The sequence below is a fragment of the Lepisma saccharinum genome, chromosome 19 (genome assembly GCF_977018435.1).
Source record: "Lepisma saccharinum chromosome 19, izLepSacc3.1, whole genome shotgun sequence".
In the NCBI taxonomy this organism is placed as follows: domain Eukaryota; kingdom Metazoa; phylum Arthropoda; class Insecta; order Zygentoma; family Lepismatidae; genus Lepisma; species Lepisma saccharinum.
This window is the reverse complement of record NC_139247.1, coordinates 4,284,766-4,306,401: the sequence shown is the minus strand read 5'-3', so window position 1 is coordinate 4,306,401 and position 21,636 is coordinate 4,284,766. Positions and strand designations below refer to the sequence as shown.

The 21,636-nt window shown below is 38.2% G+C and overlaps 1 protein-coding gene across 1 annotated transcript in view; it reads left to right on the top strand.

Annotated features, from left to right (window-relative positions):
* The window catches only part of LOC146002758 (uncharacterized), a 57,857-nt gene extending 37,020 nt beyond the window's left edge, over positions 1 to 20,837 (top strand). The window contains exons 4-5 of the mRNA XM_083140694.1: positions 19,182 to 19,292; positions 20,753 to 20,837. Coding sequence (XP_082996820.1) covers positions 19,182 to 19,292; positions 20,753 to 20,837 — 196 coding nt within the window. The remainder of the gene's footprint in view (positions 1 to 19,181; positions 19,293 to 20,752) is intronic.
* The last annotated feature ends 799 nt before the right edge of the window (positions 20,838 to 21,636 follow it).

The following is a 21,636-nucleotide window of genomic DNA, read 5'->3' as shown; positions in this document are numbered from 1 at the left end:
ACATTTTACGCAGGACAGTGTTGGATTCTTAAGTATGATTTTCTCATTCTCTTAATGTTGGCTGTAGTGGCACATAAATTCCAAAGTATATAGAGTATAGACACATCATTATATTTCATCAGAAGAAAAACATGTCTGCACAAAGTTCTACTTTTTTTAAGACTGGCTAAGAAAGCCATGAATCTAAGATAAAGGTACACATTTTGAAATGTGACCTTAAAACATCTACCGTATTTACGCATGTATAGCGCGCGTGCATGTATAATGCGCACTCTGGTTTTGGATGGGTAAAAGTGACAAAAAATTATATCTCGTATATAATGCACAGTACAATCCAGTTTCAAGAAATGGCTTTCTTAGTTGTAGGTTGTAAATCTGTTGATATGCTGATCAAGAGTGAATGAGGTCATACCCATTCAATTGCTCATTCCTTCCTTTTCAAAATATATACTTTTTCTTTCCGTGACGAATGTAACATTTATACGAGGGACATTCAGGACCTTCCAAATAGCAGTTAGCAGCACAAGATTTCTTCCATTAAGGAATTTACACACTCCATGTATGTCATATTATTTGGCCAGTAATACATTTTAATTTGTATTATCTTTTGCCGTATGTTTTCTTTCATACAAAGTACAATAAAAATCAGAACGTTTCTTCATTTTTTGATGAACTTATTTTAACTGCATTTCATATTAGTGTCGTTATCTTGTATGGAATACTGTTTCCATATTCAGAAACTGCAGGATTCAAGCTTTACAATGATATATAACATGATAGGGTTAAGTAAACATGAAAAATCAATGCAAGTGTCCCAAAATCATGAATCACCCTGAATTATTCCGTGCATAATACACACCACAGTTTTTGGGGGCAAAAATTTTGGAAAAATGTGTGCATTATACATGAGTAAATACGGTAATTTATGAATTAATACAAAGTAATTAATTCTTGCGCTGGAGTAGGCATCTTAAACAAAGCTCCATGTAATGCATTTTAATACATGGCTGAATCTGCCATATTTGCAGATTTTAATATTTGGCTTCCAACAGTCTTAAATTTTTAATTAACCACTTGCCTGATTAACCCGAGTTAACTCGGAATTTGTTTTTGCTTTACATATTATTTACCCGAGTTATCTCGTTAAAATCGTACAACTACAGGGCACTTTTCTGCTTACCCGGACAGTCTCGTTTGAGCTTTAACAGGTGTTAATTCCCACTTTGGCCACTAGGTGGAAGGTGTAGATAGCTTGTCGAGGTACTGCTGCCATCTACCAGATTCCCGTGACACTACATAGTTGTCGCCTTTCCAGTGATGTGAGAGGAAAGAAGATTCTTCGCGAGTCAAGATACTATTGCCCCCATTGCGATGTTGCACTCTGTGTTAGCCCATGCTTTTGGGTTTATCACACTGTGGGTAGCATTTGATGTGAGCCAGTATGTGTGATAGTCTGTAAACTTGGACAGCATTAAAATGTGAAGACATTTTAGTTTCAACAGTTTATATGCCATTTTCAAACATTTGTAGTACTTTCCTTATATGTACGAGTTAACTCGGGTTAATAATTATGGAGGATTTTTGAATAGTTTTGTGACCTTATTTGACCCCAAAAATAGAATTTTGTTACTGTTCCTTAATTGCTGATATTGGTACATTAGAAACACACAATAAAAATATTGTGTAAAATATGGACCATTTTTGGGGAAATAATGTGCCAGGCAAGTGGTTAAAGAAAACACATATATAATAAACACTTACGTGAGTGAGTATCGTTGTTAAAACAATCTTGTAAACGACGTTTCGCAGAGCTATGCTCTGCTTCTTCAGGTTGTTTTTTGATCAGCGCATAAAATAGTTCGTCAAGTAGACAAATCCAGGATAGGGTAAAAAAGGTTTTGGATTAAAAGACGTAAAATTACATAACTGTTAAAAAATGCCATAAAAACTTGACATATACTTCTAAAGGAGCTGTGTTCCCATCCTACCTACATGGCTGACTAAGTGCTGTTACGTACGTGTGTTACATTCCTTCGAATGTGAACTCTATCGTTTCTGATGTGGCGTGAGTCACTTACAGCGTGACATGGAATTTCACAGGCTCCCCATCGTTTAAACATTTTGATCCATTTTTCGTCCAAGTTGCCATCGTCCCTATTTAATTTCTTCCCCCTATCTATACAAATACATGCTGCCTCATGAACGTTTCTATCGCGTTGTTTAAAAACTCTCTTCACCACTTCTCTTTTTCTAATATTATGTTTCTTTTCTATAACATGCTCGGATAGCCCCGTTTTCGGTACCAGTTCGTTTTATGTCCCTGTCATGCTCATCCCAGCTATTCCCATGCTCCTTCCAGTTTGTCCTATCTATTCTTTATTGCATGAACAAATTATCCTACATACGCCCTTCTCATCCCTGTCCTCGTTACATCCCTTTCCGTCCTTTTTGTATTCTGTAAAATACTTCTCGATATTTCGGGGTGCTCTCATTTCTCCTTTTAATCTAAAGTTTCTCGATATTTCAGGGTGCTCTCATTCCTCCTTTTAATCTGAAGTCTTTTAGGATTCTATCAAACTTTTCCAGCATCCCTTTTACATACGGAATCCCCACATATTTGTATTCTTCATCCCCTTTTTTCTTTGATTTCGCCAACGTCATTTCTATCTCCGTCTTTTTCAAAACTTTGTGGGCCCCTTCTTTATTCTCCTCATTTCCTTGGTTTTATAACCATTTTTCAAACCCACCTTCATTATCCAATTTTCTTATTTCTCCCTTTCTTCCCTACAAAGTCTACCAGCCCGTATGTAAAAATTCATAAAAACATTATTGTTAATTTTGTTTGCATGTTCAGAATCTTTATGTATATATCTATCCCCTGCCAATACTTTGTGATAAATGCCTGTCAAGACTCCTTCCTTTACTCGTTCGATCCTTAAATCCAAAAAATTAATGACGCCATCTTTCTCCTTCTCACTTGGGAATTTTATTCTACTATCCTGTTCCCCCAGAATTTCAAAAATACAATCTAAAATTTATTTTTTTCTCGATTATCGAAATGTCATCAACATACCTACAAAAGTATTTAATATCATTATTAACTTCAACCAATGCTTCCCTCTTAATGAAAGGTAAGAATATGCTGGAAACGATTCCTGACACAGGGTTACCCATAGCTAATCCTTCTTTCTGTCTGTATATTTTCCCGTTAAAACTAAAACTATTGTATCCCGAAACAAGTTGGAACCATCTTACAAACTGCCAAGTCATAACAACATCAATCCCCTTATCCATAACCCAACGTTGAAGAGAGTCTGCAGCTTTATCTCTGGGAACACTGGGATATAAGTTAATGACATCAATCATCCACTTCATTTATATTTATTTCATCTAATCCTATCCTCATTTCCCAAGAGTTCTCCACACTGTATTCAGTCTTCCCCCCAATCTCCCTTAATCTCGATACTAAAGTTTTTGCCAATCTATACCCCAGGTGTGTGTACATGGGTATAATTGGCCTCATCAGGGTCCCTTCCTTATGTGTTTTTGGGATGTCAAAAGTGATAGGAATTTCACTTTTTTTACATTATTCGATAAGTTTCTTCTTATCGGATCTTGAGAGAGTCAGACTTGTTTCAATCCCTTTCCTAACTTTATTTCTTATTTTACTAATGGGATTTTGTTCAATTACTCCAAAGTCACTATTGGTAAAACATTCTTCCAACTTCTCCCTGTATGTTCTTTTCTCCATTAATACCAATTTATTTTTCTTATCAGATCTTATAAGGAATAAATTGTTTTTGTCAACCCACTCTCTCACCCTTTTAAGTTTTTCTCCTAATTTTCAGTGTTGAATTTCCCTACTACTTTCCCTCTCCCCCTACCTTTTTCTTTCTAAACTCTTTCCTCAATAAGATCGTGTATTTTATGCCTCAATTCATTTTTCTCGTCCCTATCTGATAAAGTACATATTGCATGTTCAGTAGCTATAAGAAATTATTCTCTCTCAATTGAAGCGAGAGCGAGTGACCTACTGCTGGTTCACCTGCGCTGCTGTTATGTCATCGCCACTACTGGTGTGATACAAGGAATGACCGAGAATAGCTGTACAGGTGCTGCCACCTATAGCGAATTTTTAGAACTATGCAAGTTTTAATGTATTACGTAAGTATTTTATGCCAAGAACACAGAGAGATGTGAGTTGTAGGATTTTCGGTAAATAAACACAGTTATTTACAGGAAATCGCTACACCTTGTACAGCTCACCGCTCAGGAGAAGATCCCTGCCGGAAGTCAAGTGACTTAGGGGCAGGTGACTCCACTATTAACGTTGGGGGAGTGCACCCTGGGTCAGATACAAGTGCTTTGGTCTCGCTGTAAGGTTTGATTCACATCTACGCTCAAACCACTGTCCACGCACGGTCAGGGGGTATCCACATTAGCCGTCAAGGTATGATCATCATCAATCTGGTGTTAATTTCTTGACAGAGTACACCGATTTTTTCTTTTGATTTTTTTAAATAAAGAACCTGACAATTGTACTAACTACAATGTTTTAGATATTTTTAACGATGGAATTGGCTGTTACAGCACTGGCGTTCGAAGAAAATGGCAAACATTAGTTTGTCGATCTAGGTTTAGCATGAAAATTTTTGGGCTGATTGATTCATATCGACATTGTTGATAATTTCTTTTATTCGAACGTTTCCGACACAACACAGCTAAATAATGTACAGGATAAGCAATACAAAAATATTCTGTACACTGAAAATAACAGCAACCAATGAGAAATAAAGAAATTCATAATTCAAAACGAATTGAATTCATGATGACATGTCAAAATCATTGAGTAACATTACGGTGAAGTGGTGTTTTCCTAATCTTTCTGGGGGAAACAAGTTTTCTCATCGGTGGCCGATCGTTCCGTTCAAGCGATTCTTTCCGAATCCTCTTGATTGTTGGCTCCGGCAAACCTGTTGCTGCAGATGCACGCTTGGTGCTCTGCGTAATTGACAGATTTCTTTTCTTCAGATTCACAGTCTCGGAATTCAATAACTTTGCTGATAATCTCACGTGCTTCACTATGCACAGTAGCACCTTTCCTCCTTACACCTGTCATAACTCTTAAAACACCACGAAAACCAATCAAAATCCCCCAAAAAATCACAATTAAACACCCACGCACAAGCACTTCCACAACGACAATGACCGCATCAGAAGACTTCCTGCTACCCCTGAAATCTGCAAATAGACCGGTTTTCCCCTGTCCCTCCGCACGTCCTCACCCCTCATTTGGGGATCTTCTCGTGAGCGGTGAGCTGTAGTTCAGAAAGTATTGGATAATGCTCACTTGTGGGCCATCCTTAATTACCCCTGCTGAGAAGAGATCTTAAGATACACTGATTGGTCCACAAACACTTCCCTAATCTCCTGGATTAAAGATAAAATGATGAATGCTAAAGTAGGTAAGGCTGGGGACTGACTACTTGTGCAGAAATTAGCACATGGAGAAATGCAGCCCTGTGCGTGTGACAACCTTTTCATGCCATTTCTCTACTAGCAAGTATATGAAGCTCTATTTCCTTTTAAAGGTTAAGAAATAGTGTACAACTTCCATCTGGATGATTCTTATGAATCTTGTCGATCAAAATTTCTATTGAGCCTAGACTTCAAAACTCATTACCAAAATTTACCTTTTTAAAAGACAAGGCACATATAAAAATTAAGGGTCAATTAATTATATGAAACTCAAAAAGAATTGTAACAATATTGTATTAATGGCTACAAACACATACGTGGGTGTATCCAAAAAAAACCGAACTAATTTTTGTGTGAACTTATTTATTAACAATTTAAGTACAAACCTTCAATTCCCTTCAAAGTACTCTCACTTGTCCAGTCTTTGATTCCATTTTTCAAAACATTTTTTAACGTCATCTTTTGTGATGCGTGACAGCGCCTCCCTCGCTTTTTTCTTCACCTCAGCAACATCAGCAAAACACTTTCCTTTCATGTCTCCTTTCATTCTAGGAAACAAAAAAAAGTCGCACGGGGCAAGGTCGGGTGAGTATGGGGGTGAGGAACAGGGGTCATACCATTTTTGGTCAAGAATTGTCGTACAGACAGGGCTGTGTGAGCTGGGACATTGTCATGATGGAAAAACCAGTCACCCGACTGCTACAAATCGGGCCGCTTCCGCCGCACACTCTTGTTTCTACTTCCAAGTAGAAAGCCTGGTTAACTGTCTGACCTTGTGGAACAAACTCTGAATGGTCCATCGTCGATCTTCGTTGTTGATTTCATGAATTTTTACAACATTGTCATGTGTTCGGGCCATGGAAGGATGACCAGAACGAGGTTTGTCATCAATTGACATTTCACCATTTTTGAAACGGGAAAAGCACTCACACTTGAGTTTTCCCCATAGCATCGCCCTTGTACACCGTTTTTAACATTTGAAGAGTTTCTGTTCCACTCTTTCCAAGCAAAAAGCAGAATTTCACCACTGCACGATGTTCCCGAAAATCAGCCATTGCAAAAACGACGATCACACAAAACAGCTGTCACTTTAAACTCCACCGAAACGTGTCCTGACCTGCCTCAGCGATGGCACTCGGCTTACGGACTCAGGAAGGTTCGCTCTATGCGCTCCTAGCAGCAAAACGTGGTACTACAAAAGCTCTGCCCACCACAAAATATGTTCGGTTTCTTTTGGGTACTCCCACGTACATATCCACTTCATTTTTCAACATAGTTACCATTATTTTCCAAGCACTTCCGTAACCCCCTGAGATATCTGCCAATCCAACAAAGTCTTTGCAACACCTTGTTGTTGTTTTTTCCTTTTTTCAAAACGTTGAGATGCAAAGGCACCTTTTTTTAGGTGTAGGAAGACGTGACAAGTACTAGGTGGAAGATCCAGACTATACACAGGGTGATCAAAATGTTCTCATCCAAACCACTGAATCGTCTGCAGCCTGAGGGCAACAAATTGTGGTCTAGCATTATCATAGATAAGAACAGTTCTCAAGTGACACATTTCACATTGTAAGTTTTGTATGGTATGTCTTAGTTTTGATATTGTTTCACAATATGCTTATGATGAGATTGTTTTTCCAAGTTCCGTGAAATCCTCCGAAAGTGCATCTTGTTGGTCCCAGAAAATAGTTCCCATGTTTTTTTGTGTAGATAGATTTTGATTGTACTTTCTCATGTTACAATGCACTACACTATTGCTGTACTTTTCCTTCAGTTCTTACACCCTGACCATACACTTCACACAATTCTCGGAGAATTTTGATAGCATTAAGAAATCGAATCACAGCCCGCACTTCTCAACTGGTGGGAGTGTGCAATCAGTAGGGAATGGATTTCTAGGTCCATACCTACTTTTTTTTGCTGTCATAGACATATGGTACTTAGAGATTTTTGCGTTTCATGAACGCAGCACCCCTCTACTGTAGGACCTAAAAATGCCTAAATTAACCATAAATTTAGTGTAAATGCCTAAAAGCCCTTTTTAACTTGAAAAATTCATTTTAAACTATTCGCTTAACTTTAAAAATAACTTTTGTTGAGAACGACTCTTAATTTCTACCACAAAGGTTTGAGACCCTTAAACTTTGAGACCTTGAACGAATCCAAGTGGCAAAAGCAGCAATGCAACATGAAGGTGTGTCAACGTTTGTGCAAATTTCCACCAGCCTGTATCACGAAATTGGGAAAATGTGGAGCAAACTGACTGGATAAGGCGTTAAATCCTGTACTTTCCAGGCAATTAAAGGGACTATAGATAGATTATTCCAAACAAGATGCAGGCTGTTTTTACGCACTGAATCCTAGCTAAAAAATCATTCGGTTATTAAAACAGGGCCAACATATTCCTGGCCTCCAACAGTGTAAGAGTGCGTGAAGATTCCAAGAATACCTCTGCCTGATTGGCTGTTTCGAGTGCCTGCTGTGACTAGTAGGAAAAGCAACCCTGCAAGTGATCAGTCATGTCTTCTTTTTCCCCGTTGGCACAACAGTTAGGTGAAAGATACGAGTTTGCATCGGAAAGTACAACTGCCCTACTGTAGAGGATGTTCATCAAGGAGAGATCACCAGTACAAACCTGCCTGGAGTTTGAGGGTTTTTTTTTATCACACTTTATGCACAGATAGATTAATCGGGACTTGAACTAAAGTTTAAAGTGGGATCTGGGAACCACTATGTGCCTCCCACGGATATCGAACCTAAGACCTCTTTTTCGTTACAAGGTGGCGACATTAGCACTTGCCTCGGAGAGAACCAAACCTGCTTTGAGAATCAGGCACAGTTGCATTTATGAAGATTGCATCAATAACTTCCTGAAGCGTAGAGAGAAGGTTCTCCATGGATGCTTCTGGGTTGTTACTATCACATTGAAAGTTAATGGGATTGTTACAACCCAGAAGTGTCCATGACTGTACAATCAACAGCAAATTAATTAGGAGAAAAAAGATTTTCTTGACGAAAAATGAGTTGGCAATGCTGTGAACACCGAGGCATTTGTGATAAGACGCTTGAGGAGTCTCAAGCAAAGTTTTCTCAACGCACAACTTCAGTACTGAAGGTCATGTCGGTTGGCAACTTCCGGGAGCATGTTGTCTGTCTACCTCTACACAGTTCTCCCCAAATGCCTGTTTGAAAATGATCTGGTGTTCACTTTTTTTTGCCAACGTAGTTCTCACATTGCAGTAATGTTGCAATATTTTTTTCTTATTATTTTGCTTTGTTTTTACCATGACACATTTATAATTTTTCGCAACTATTACTATGGATGATAATTACATTAAATTGATAAGGAAACTTCAGAGATAGAACTCCATGCTGAGACCTGGCCTCGAACTCGGAAGCAAGAGCGGGGAAGTTTAGTCACATCGTTCTAACTCTGGGCCATGAGTTAGCTTATAATTATTTGTAATTGCTAAGGAGTATTTTATCGTATATTCATACCTAATATCTGTTCCTGGACACTTAATTTATGAGTGGTATTAGATCCAAAATGTGTTCGTCGGGGAGAATCCGCTTTTTGTTTGACGGGGCGTTTGGGGAGGCACATCTCATTCATATCCGAGAAACAATTAGAGTAAAAAATGACATGTGTGAAAGTTTAAGAAACGTGTGAATGACGGGGGATACTACCGAATAGGTGTATTCCTTTTTTTAAAAAAAATACCAGCCCGGGCATTGTTTTTTGTGTGCTTATATCATGTCATGACTCATCCTCATCGTCATGATTCTTTAACCAGATGTGTTCACCCTCGTGAGGGCAGACCTCACCCTCACTCTCCAGAAGACTTGTGAGGGTGAGGGCGGTGGAGGGTGAGGGCTACTGCAATCATGGAGGGTGAGGGAGTTTGATTCCAAATGAACACCTATGCTTTCAACATGTGTAGTATCCGCATATTCTGCAACAATGCAACTTGCGTTCAGTAACTAACTGTCACAAATTTTGACTAAGTAATAAAGAAGGAAGTAAATAAAAAACGTGGCTATACAGCCCTGGAAGAGCCTTGGCCTATCTCCAGACTGACAGTTTCCTTCCCACAATGAAAGAAGTAAATTTATGAATGAATAGTTCAAAATTGAAATTATATACACAAGTATTGTTTTCAGTTATCTTCACATGCTCTAGAGCAAATTATGGATCTGCATTACAGGGAAGATTCACGAAGACCCACACTCATTTGATATGCAATGATCGAGATGGAAATTTCTGTGAGGTGGATGCTGGATCGATCCTTGAAAACAGGTCGGGGGGAGGGGATGTAGGTTTGTAGGTATAATTTGTAGGTAATTACAGGAGATCTGAGATACAAAAGTAAGAGATCTCCATAGGTATAAAATACAAATGTTTCGTATTCAAATTTTACGATATCACGTGTATCATCTGAAAACCAAACATACCAAATTTTGGAAAGTAGGAGCTAGTTAGTGAAATATATTTAAAGTTGATGATTTATATTTGATAGAAATTCTATTAGGATGTCAAACCTAAAGCCCATAGTCAAGTTGTATGATGAAAGGATAGAGGATAAGCTTCAATCAAACTTAGTATATGCTCACAAACAAAAATGGCGACTGAGTGACCTAGAGCAACACAAAGCAAAGAAATCACTCGATAATTGGTTGGAAGAAACCATGAGTTACAAGGGCGAAAAAAATGTATTTGCTTTTGCAAACTTGCCTTTAGTTTGCCTGTTCCAAACTGAAATGCCATATTTTGAGACCATTGTGTCACATGCTAAATTAATGGAGCCTTGTAAAAATCAGAGTTCAAAATGTTTCAAAGAAAATAAATATATTGTCTCTAGGGAAAACAGAAACAAAGAAAGGACACACTCATTCAAACAAACAAAAATAAACTTGATTTTTAATGTTTCAAATAATGTTGACGTGTGTTCAGTAATGAGTCCACCAGCCATTGTTGTCCATTACCTCACGTAATCTTCTGGGCATAGATTCAACAAGTCTATGACAAATACGTGGCCTGTTCTGTATAGTTCTCCATACGTCATACATATGGCCACGTAATTGTTCTCTTGTTCTTTCATAGCCAGGTTCCCATTCTCTCACCATAATGGACCATACGTTTTCAATTGGATTGAGGTCTGGTGATTTTGCTGGCCATTCGAATGGCTGAATGTCAGGGTGATGTGCAAGCCATTGCTTCGTTCTTTTGGACGTATGGATACTGCAATTATCATGAACGAAGTTGATGATGGACATTTTTTCCCGAGGATAAATAACGCAAACTGTCGGTAGCATATGTGCTTCAAGCACTTTAATATATTCTTCGGAATCCATCCTCGAGGATATTTCTACGATATCTCCTGCACCAGCTGCACTGATCCATGCCCAAAATGCCACTGAAATTCTTCCACTTCTTCAATTGCTTCGAACATATCTTGGATCATAACGAACTCTGTCCGGTCGCCACAAATTAATTTGGCCATCTTCATCCGAACAAAACACTTTCTCGTCAGTCCAAATTACTGTTTGCCAAAAGTCATTTGTCATGGGTAGATATTGTAAAGCGAACCCAAGATGAGCATTTACGTGTTGCGCTGTGAGTTGCACTTTCTTCGCTGGTGTTCTGTGCCGTATCCCCGCAGCTTGTAGACACCTTCGTATTGTATCACTTGAACACTGCAGTTGTAAATGTCTGGCAACAATACTGGCTGGAGAAAATGGATCATTTGCAATGTGTTCCACAATAGCAGCATCTTGCTCTCCCGATGTCACTCTGCGGTGCCCTGTTTTCCTTCTTGTTTTCAGGCCTCTTCTCCTTCATGTTGAAAACGCTCTATCCAATGACGAACAACATTTTCATGCTTTCCAATGGCTATTGCGATATTGGAAATTGTGCGGCCACATTGGAACATGAAAATTATACGGCCAGAGTAGCTTCAGACGTGTATGGCATCTTGACTCCGTAGCTCCGATGAACGATTGCTCGTCCTGGCCAGGTTTCAGACTACCACATCGCAAGTCATTCACTTGGTCTTCAATTAAGGGTTGCTAACCCTATTTTTTTTAAAAAAAATATCGTTGATATGCAAGGAAAATATCAGGGATGGTCACGACATTACGATCCAAAATTTCAAAAATGGAATTTTTCATATCTTGCGAAAGTTAAGGTAAACAAATGCTACTGAATTTCTACTTATGAAATTTCATCGCCGATTCTTGTCATACGAAGTGAAATGTGTATTTGTTTCAGAAAACTTACAGGTGTAAATTATCTTCCCAGTAAAGTAATCAGAGTGCTAGGCACGATAATGGTCATTATTATTGTTTATACTGTATAACCAATAGCATAGTTACGTAAGTTTCAATGAATGATGTAACCCCTTATCACCTTACCAATAATCATAACCAATATTAACACTCGAATCTAAATCAATCGAATATACAGCTTGGCGAGGGGGCGGAAATGACAATTTTTCCATCCCATGAATAAGCTATAGCGTCCCTGGGCTAGTGTGCTGCATAATTTCTACATTTAATTTGAGAAATCATTTTAAAAGATCTATATTTTTGTTCCTCAGGTCCCAGGAGCTTAACAAAAATATCCTTAACTAGTAAATGTTAACAAACCTGAAACTTTTGGGGCCAAGTGTCCCTCTTTCAGATGCCAGAATTTGAACCCTAAAATAATAATTCTGAATTTGCGAATAGTAGCGTGTTGAATGGCAGTGGGTAATTAGAGGTGCTGTGCGTATCATTTTCGTTCTGAAGAAAGTTGCCATTTCGATACAGACAGAATATTTCGAAAAGTCCTTAATCATTCTGAGTCTAAGTTTTATGCACAAATAGGCAAACCGGGACGAGATCTACAGTTTAAACTAGAATCCGAATCACTATGTGCCTCCACCGGGCATCGAACCGAGAACTCCTTGATTACAATGCGGCGACGATTTATGCATATGCATAAATTAGTATAAATTAATTTAAAGTATATTTCTCATACTACATAGAATTCATTATCACCACAGTCGGGGAAAATAGTTTTAGAGAAAATTGAAAATAGAGGAATATCTATCGCTCTTCTCGTTTTACTATTTCTTATAAAATCAGAAGCATTTCACATCACTGTCACAATCTAGAGCCGCTATTGAATGCAGAAACAGCAATACTTCAAACTTTGAAATCGACACCGAGGGTGATATTTTTGTTATTTCACGTCACTGTTCTACCACTCTCGGATAATCGCAATGATGAAGGTTGTAGATGTGATAGATGGAAGTGGGATGCAGACAATGACACATCCTCACCTTACTTTGAAGCACGTGCGCTAACAAATTAGCCATGGGGTTGGCTTTTTTGTGTTTATCAGTTCACCCAATTAATTTATTCGTCATTCAAGATCCATAGGTAGAAAAGCAACGTAAAATAACAAAAACAGAAAAAATACCATTGACTTATCATCACCGAACAATTTCATGCTGACCAAATCCACACACGAACCTCTTTTGGCATTCGTTTTGCAGAATTGCCTTGTGGATTAAACATCACCCATTTACTGGTTCAGCTCGAGACAATCCAGGTGACCATGTTATCGAAGCTTATCTTCAATCCTTCACACAACTTTGCTATTTGCTTCTTACAGGTTTGACATCTTAACAGAACTTCTATCAAACATCGCTCATAGAGTATATTTTACCTATCAGCTCTTAATTAACCTTCTAATTTTCACATATATTTTTTTATTTTTATTTAGCGTCACTTTCCTTCCACTTTTGGGCAATCGCGACGACGAAGATGAGTGAAGATAAAATAAATAGAACATTCAGAAACAACACCAATGCCCAGACCGGTATTCAAACCTAGGATCCCTGATGTAAAATCGTCTAGTGCTACCACTCAGTCAATTTTCACATAGAAACTTACACTTATACACCTCTTCCTTACATATGTGTTTTGTTTTACCTGCTGCACTCCTCTTATTGTGAATTCTAACCCCTCATTTCAGGTTTATCTCATGTTTATAGCTATTGCTTTGTATTGAATGATAATCCTATTACGCCATGTGAATCTTACTCCAACGAAAACCCTGCTAGAGGATGGAAACGTTACATGGGTAGTGTTGTTAAAAGTCTGCTTTGGTTAGCTTTTTTAGTGTATTGAATGAATATTGCATTTTCATTTCGTGTTGAAGCATATTTTCATCACCTAGATTTTGCATTTAAAATATGTAGGTCCAGTATATATTAGTCATTGTGAATTCGAGTCAATTGCATTGTTGCGAGATTATCTATGAGGCATAATGAATAAGTAGAGAAAATGGAACTTGTATATCAAAATTGCTATGTCAAACTGATCTCCGAAAGTATTGTTTAGCACGTCACATTTCAAGTATAGTCCAGGATTGTATCTAGTATATGAACGAGATGTGTCCGTCCTCTCAAACAATACGTGGTTTGTCCCCACCGAACGAAGTGTGTCACTTATAAATTAAGTGTCCTAAAGCAGGTATTAGTCATGAACAGAACAAAAAATACTCCTGAGAAATTACAAATTTTATACTCCAGTTCATGGCCGGGAGTTATTGACGGTCTCCCCACCTTATCCGCTTTAGGTTCCGGGTTCGAGTCCTGGTCTGGCAATCTCTTTTTTAATATCTTCATCAATTTAATCTCATTATCATCCATCTTGATAGTTTCGATTAATTGTAAAGGTGACATAAAAGCAAAGCAAAATAAGAACAAATACAAATAATTGTAAAATGACTACAACGTCAGAACTACATTTGAAAAATAAAATGCGAGCCGAAGGTTCATCTTCAAAAGGCATTTGGAGAGAATTATGTAGACAGACAGCATGCTCCCGAAAGTTGCCAATCCACGTGTAGCATGACCTTCGATACTGGAGTTAAGTTGTGCTTTTCAGGAAAGTTTGCTCGACGCTCCTCAAGCGTCTTATTAAGATTGCCTCGGTGTTCGCAGCATTACCAACTCATTTTTCGTCGAGAAAATCTTTTTCTCCTAATTCATTTGCTGTTGATTGTACAAGTGCCCATTCATGGACAACCGGAAGAACTTCACCACGGAGAACATTCAAAAGCATATGGTGATGCAGTGCTTCAAAATATGATGAAGTTTTTCTTTGGATAAATTCAAAGAATAATATTGCACTAAAAATAGTAACTTTTGTGTACAAATGCATCTAAAGCTAGTTATTCCATAAAATTATTATTAATTAATAATTATACCTATTAATTTATTATAAGCACCTAAAAATCCATTCCCTAGTAATCACACAGCCATTTTAACACACTTTAAGTCACAGAATAACCAACAGCTAACTAGTGAAAATATTATTTCTGGGTTGCCAATAGACCAACTGATGATGCTGCAGTGGCGTGATCCGATCACTCTTGGCAGTCAACTTGTATAAATACATTTGAGACTGCTTTATATGCAACTCAGTTCTGCAAAATTCTGTTTTATAAATAAATTGCTGAAGGTTCCGGCAAAATATAATTTAAAAACATGTTAGCTAAACCTTATTTGTACATAATGTGTTTAAACGTAATTCTGGGTTATACATATTAATTTTCATAAAATACAGTTGATTGGTACATATGTAACTAAGCTACAAAAGTATATGTTTTTTGTGTGGACAAAAATACAAGGCGATTTTGAAATAGGAAACAAGATAGGAGGGCATGGCAGTGATTGGTCTCAAGTTGCCAGAGATAGAATAACAGCGAGGCGGTGTCACAGTGTCTAACTTTTAGATTCTGTAATTTACCACTTGACAGAAATTGTGTGTATTACGTATATTGTTCCTCAAAATAGATACAATTACAGTATGTTAGTAATAATATCGCATGGTATCTAAATCTGATTTGTAATTAATTCTTAGTTACAAATATTATTTTCTCTTCACCTTGACACACGTATAATTCAGGTTCAACTGTAATCTGCCCTTTTTTTAATGCACCTCACATATTGAGTACTATGTAATTTACAAAGTGTACCTATGTTTTGTTGTGTATTCTGAATTTGTTCTGAAGCATGATTTGTTCAGATGTTGTGGTTAATATCTGTGCATGTGCAATCTCTATCTAGGGGGAAGAGGGGGAAGCAAGAAGGGAGTTGGGGACTCTTATGAAAATGCTCTTGCTGATAGACTGTAAACACAAGTTGAAATTTTGCTTTTCCCTAATTTGTTATGTGTCGTGCCCAATGTTGTACTTCTATGATTGTGATATTATACCAATGAGGCAGAAAAGCAATGTGTTTTACTTTTTTGAAATAAGTGAAATACTCCAAAGTGCATTTGGACAATGCTTATAACAATTGCATGGTTCATGGAAATAAAATATGAGGCGTTGAGGATACAAAAGCCGAACTCAACATTGGCCGAAAAAGTTTTCCATAACTTGGTTTGTCAGGCATTAGTGAATATGGTAGATAAGCTTTTTTTTCCCTTCTAAACTAGAACTGACAGAAGCTATCCTATCTTCTAAGAGCAGTAGAGCTCCGGATATGAAGGGTGTACTTAACACCCTAGCTCCCTGCTACTTGGACCCCCCCCCCCCCCTCCACTCCACCGCTTGCAATGTGGCTTGGATTCAATCCGTTTATTTTAGTTTAGTTTAGTTTGCCCGTCACTTCTATTGTGTACATTGGTGGAATGTTATCACTGTCTCATTACGTGAATTATGGATAATCAAGTTGCGGGATACTCCAGAAAGCGAGGGAAAAACGAGATGACGTGGAAGGATATTAGTGATCTACTGCCGTACGTTCCATTGCCATGATCAACATACTTCACAACCATTCTGGAAAATCAACCTGGAAAAAGCTCCACAAACAAGGGTGACGCTGAGGAAATAGAAGACGACCAAGTGGATTACGATAACTAAATTACATATTGTTCAGTTTAAAATAAAGTTATAATAATGTTTTAAATTCAATGAGAAAAAAAAGTTGTGAGTTCTGATTTTGTTATTAGTATATTGTGCAATACAGTTCCTTTCATTAGGATTTTTGTGCAATATAGTTCTTTTCATTACAAGTCTGGTTTTCCCTAATTTTTTCCTTGACATTTATTTTCTTTGCTCACTTTCGAATGTTTGTTATAGATAATATTTCTTAACACAATTTAGACATCCAAGAGCAAAAATAGCTAAAATGTTTTTTTTGTTGAGTTCGCCTGAGTGCAAAATTACTTCAATGCGTTTTTCTCGAAACCAGCATTTGTTGCGTTGACCCTTTGTATCCGCAACGCCTCATATGTACTCGAGAAAATTCTCATCCATGTTTGATTTGCATTGGATGTATTTGGTCATTTTTGTGTTCTTTTCAAATTTTAGCAACTTCAAGAATCAAAATGAAGATTTGAGATATGGAAGTGGCGTCAGTGACAGAGAAGCTTTGAAAAGTCTTGTGTCAAGTTACATATCTTGTTCAAACGAAGATGAGAAGTTGAAAGCAGAATCCTACTCACTCTATCGTGCAGCAACCAAAGATAGAAGTGGCCCATTCAGATGCAGGATATGTGATAAAACTTTCACCTCAAAAGTTTCATGCAGAACTCACATGATGATTCACACAGATGAGAAACCGTTCTTGTGTACCATATGCAACAATAAATTCAGATACAGACTTCCTCTGGAATCTCATGTGTTAACTCATTTGAATATCAAACCATATTTGTGCTCTGTGTGTGGAAGGTCATTCAGGACAAAGAGTTATTGTGATAGTCACCAATGGAGGCACACTGGCGTGAAGAAATACAGTTGCAAAGTGTGCCTGAAATCATTTGTAAATCTGGGGACTTTGAAATCTCATACATGCCCATTTACATGTAGCATTTGTGAAAAAATGTGTATAGAGAAATGTACGTTAAAGCGTCATATTGAAACACAATCAAGTGACAAGTCATTTCACTGTGGTGTGTGCCAAAAGGTATTCGGAACAAAACCACATCTGAAGATACACATGCGATACCACACAGAAGAAAGGCCTTATTCCTGTTCACTTTGTGATAAATCGTTCATCCAATCTCGTGACAGAAATCTACACATGATTAAAGTTCATTTGAAAAAGGAAGGATCATATAAATGCATCGAGTGTAACAAAACATTCTTAGAAAGGTATAGGCTCAACAACCATAAAAAAGATGTGCATTCTCGTACAAGAAATTACGCTTGTGATATATGTACCGCTGCTTTCAAGACTTCCAGAAACTTAGAGAAACACCGTAAAATGGTGCACAGAAAAAATTCTGTTTCTTGTAATGTTTGTGGGAAATGTTTTTGCCATAAGAGATTGCTTTCTTCCCATTTGGAAATACATTCTGATTCATGGGAAAAATATTTCTGTGATATTTGTGGAGCAAGCTTTTTAAAGAAAGATTATTTGCGTACTCATATGAACATACACACATGCAATTGCAATTTTTGTGGAAGAACATTTTCAAGCAAGAATGTGTTGGAACAGCATATGAAAATACACCTTGAAAAACTGATTTGTACAAATGAATGTGTGGAAAGTCATTTAATAAAAAGCGAACACTAGAAATTCACATCAAAAGTCACACAGGTGAGAAATGTTGTCTGTAAAGAATGCGGAAAGATATTTCGTAATAAATGTTATCTTAAGACACATGAAAGGATTCACACTAAAGAAAGACCATTTACATGTGACTCATGTAATAGAACATACAATCATAAAAATTATCTTCAAGAACACTTAATGATATGCAAGTATGTGGCCCCGGTGGCTCAGTCTGTAACGTGTCTGACTACCATGCTCAAGGTCCTGGGTTCGATCCCCGGCCGGTTCAAATCCGGGAACTCTTCTAACGTTTGAAGTGGCCCCGGCGCCCACCCAGCATCGAATAACATGGGTACCTGGGGGAAACCCTGGGGGGTAAACGCGGTCAGGGGCATGGTGCTGATCACATCACCCCTACTCACGACCGGATCAAGAAAGTGTGGGGCGTTACTCCCACACCCCCAATACGCCTTCATGGCGTGGTGCAAAGCACAGGGGAACACTTTACCTTTTTTATGCAAGCATGCATACAACATTATTGAAAAGCCTTTTGAATGTGATGCATGTGGTAAGAAGTTTCCAACTAAACGTTATCTAACAATCATACACAAACTTTTCGTGTTGATGTTATCCCTGAAGGAGAAAAACCTTTCCACTGTGCTACATGTAATAAAGGATTTCTAAGTAGGTGTAGACTGATTCCACATCAAATCTCCCAGAAAAATTTCAAAATGCATCCCACCTTTTCAGATTTTCACGAAACTTGGTGTATTTGTTAATACTAACAAGGTATGAATACATGCAATTTTTTTCTTCTCTAGACCTCATAGTTACTGAGAAACAGGAGGCTAAAGTTTCTGAATTTTGCAATCATCGTTTATTGCTGAGGCCATGGTGATGGCCCACAGTGCTTAAGGCGATCTCCTACTCCGGCGAAAAGTTTGAGCATTTTCCATGTAAGCTTATGGGGGTAACTTTGGTCACGAACCAGTCGAGAACCAGTCGACAGAAAATTTTCCAATTTTAACTGAACATTCAGAAAGGATGTTTCTAGAGAACCACTGATCAATATTTTGATTTTCTGCATCAACATCCCAAAAATTAATTAATTCATTTTTATTCGCATTTTTTCACTTTTCTTGACAGGACAACACTGCTGCCGGCTGGCAAGCTCACTGGAGGTGCTCACGGTCCCTTAACGACGATGTTGAAAAAGGGTTGGAACTTGACAGGTAGTTTAGACCCAACACACATCAGGTTTAGAATATGAAGAGAAAGCAACATGTCTTTTGAACTTCTAACTGGGTAGCTTTTAAATTGTAGACTGGAAATGGTGGAATGAAATTGTTGAAATGTGTTCCGAACCCACGAAAACATGGTTGGGATGTGGTGCGGGAATATGCGTCAACTTACTGCGAGGGTGAATTATGTTTCTAAAGCAGTGGTGTTCCCGTAAAGGGGCTGGTTGTGGCATTTTTATTGTTAATATAAAATACACTATTGTATATTCTTCCATTATTAATGTAGATACGGATTATTCTTTATACCTATAAATAACACATTTTTTTTGTTTTTTTTAAATCGTTTTATGCACAGAAAGGGTAGCCAGCCTACAGTTTAAAGTGTGGTCCAAACCACAATGTACCTCCGCCGGGTATCGACCTCGGGACTCCTTGATTACAAGGCGATGACTTTATACCACTATGCCAATGGGAAGGTCTCCATATAAATACATATATACTATGGATGGTCAACAATATAAAGTTCATGGAAACCAGAAAAGGGTACCTGGATCTGGATCCTAGAACCGAGTGTCCGTTGATTGACTGATCAATTTGGTTATTATTCTTCACTTTCTGCTATGTTTAGATAATTGCGACAGTGATGAAGAATGGGGATTAGATGAAATTGTTGAACGGCACTCACAAAGAACGCTGTGCTAACCACATCGCATGCAGTTCGGCCCAAGTGTCCAGATTTTGGTTTGTGGATGTATGATTTTACATAATGGGTACATTAAGACCAATTAACTATTAAATCAATCATTTCGAAAGCTCTTACATCACTAACGCAATGACGCATTTCAGGCACAAAATACAAGTATTTATGCCAAGATATATTTCAATTTCATTGTAAACACTATAAAAAGGTAAAGTTCTCCGTGCATGTAGCACCGTGCCATGAAGACACAGTTAGAGATTTGAAGCTAGGGTCCCACACATTCTCGATCTCGACCCTTTTGGAGGTGACGTGACCGTACCATGCTCCAGCCACCTTTACCCTCCCCCCCCCCCCAGGTGCCAATTGATTTTAGGCTGGGTGAGCCGCAGATCCGTATTATGCGGAGACAAGATCAGGAAAATTCCGACCTTAGATCACTCACCATGGGAATCGAACCTGGGTCTCTCGTGTGCCAGTCACATGCAATACCGAGTTCTTTTTTTCAAAGGAAACTCCTAAGCGGCAGCTTTCCAACACAAACCTCATCCCAATTAATCTGAACTTGTTCATTGAGGACAGACAATCGCAAACATCCATGTCCGAACTGGGATTCCTGGCATCATAGCACCACGTTGCACTCACCACTTACCACGGGGGTGGATAAATTAGACCACCGCGGCTCTTACACTATAAAACATTAGAAATCCAGTATCAACGTCCACCTGTTTTCCGCAGCTCTTATTGTTAATTTATGACATTTTCCCTCCTGCCAACAGATCGCTAGCCCGGTTTTCAGCCGTGGAGGAAGAAACTGGAAGTGGGTTGGGTCAGCTGTTGTCGAATTCCAAGGAGCACTCCTGAATATCATGTTTCACTAAGTGCTGTCCAAACGTTTGGAAGTCTCAGAGGTTGGTATGGCATCCGTAACCATTCATGAACCTCGACGGGTGACTTCAGCTATGGGACATCTCGAGAATCAACACACACAGAAAATAAAACTTTTAAAAATAGCGTGAATGTTCTGGTATTTAATATACCATAATTTCTAGTGTACTGTGTTACTGACGAGTGTTATTGCCAGGTAAAACCATCTATCGAATAAACAGGGAAAGTGTAAACGAGAGAAAATATGCTACCAGGCAGTGTTTGAATTGAAGAAAATTTAGAACGGGGTGGGGATGTCACAGCTTCCTATCTTCACATTTGGATATTTTTACCTTTGGAAGGCAAGACAGTAGACAACATTTTGTCCGAAGGGTGTGCCAAGAATCCCTTATCTTGAACATACGTACCGATCTTTTCCACTTATCAGGTCTCAAAGCTAGAATTTATCTCCGGGGGGAAGGGTGGCTTTGTAAACCAAGTCCATTTTCAGAAGTTTAACAATAACAAAGGTAAATTATGTGTGGGGGATGTAATTAAATTATTATAAAACATAACATTTAGAAATATACTACAGTTATTTTTATATCTTCTTGAAGTGTTACTTGATTGCTAATGACTTCGTCCCTTGCTACACATTCCATACTGCTTTTGATGATATACAGGGTGGATCAATAAGTCACTTAACACCCCCAGTACAACGCCACTGCGGCATGGAACATGAAAATGGCGATGACCAATCGTTGACTGGTCAAGGGGGAACCACATTAACGTCACC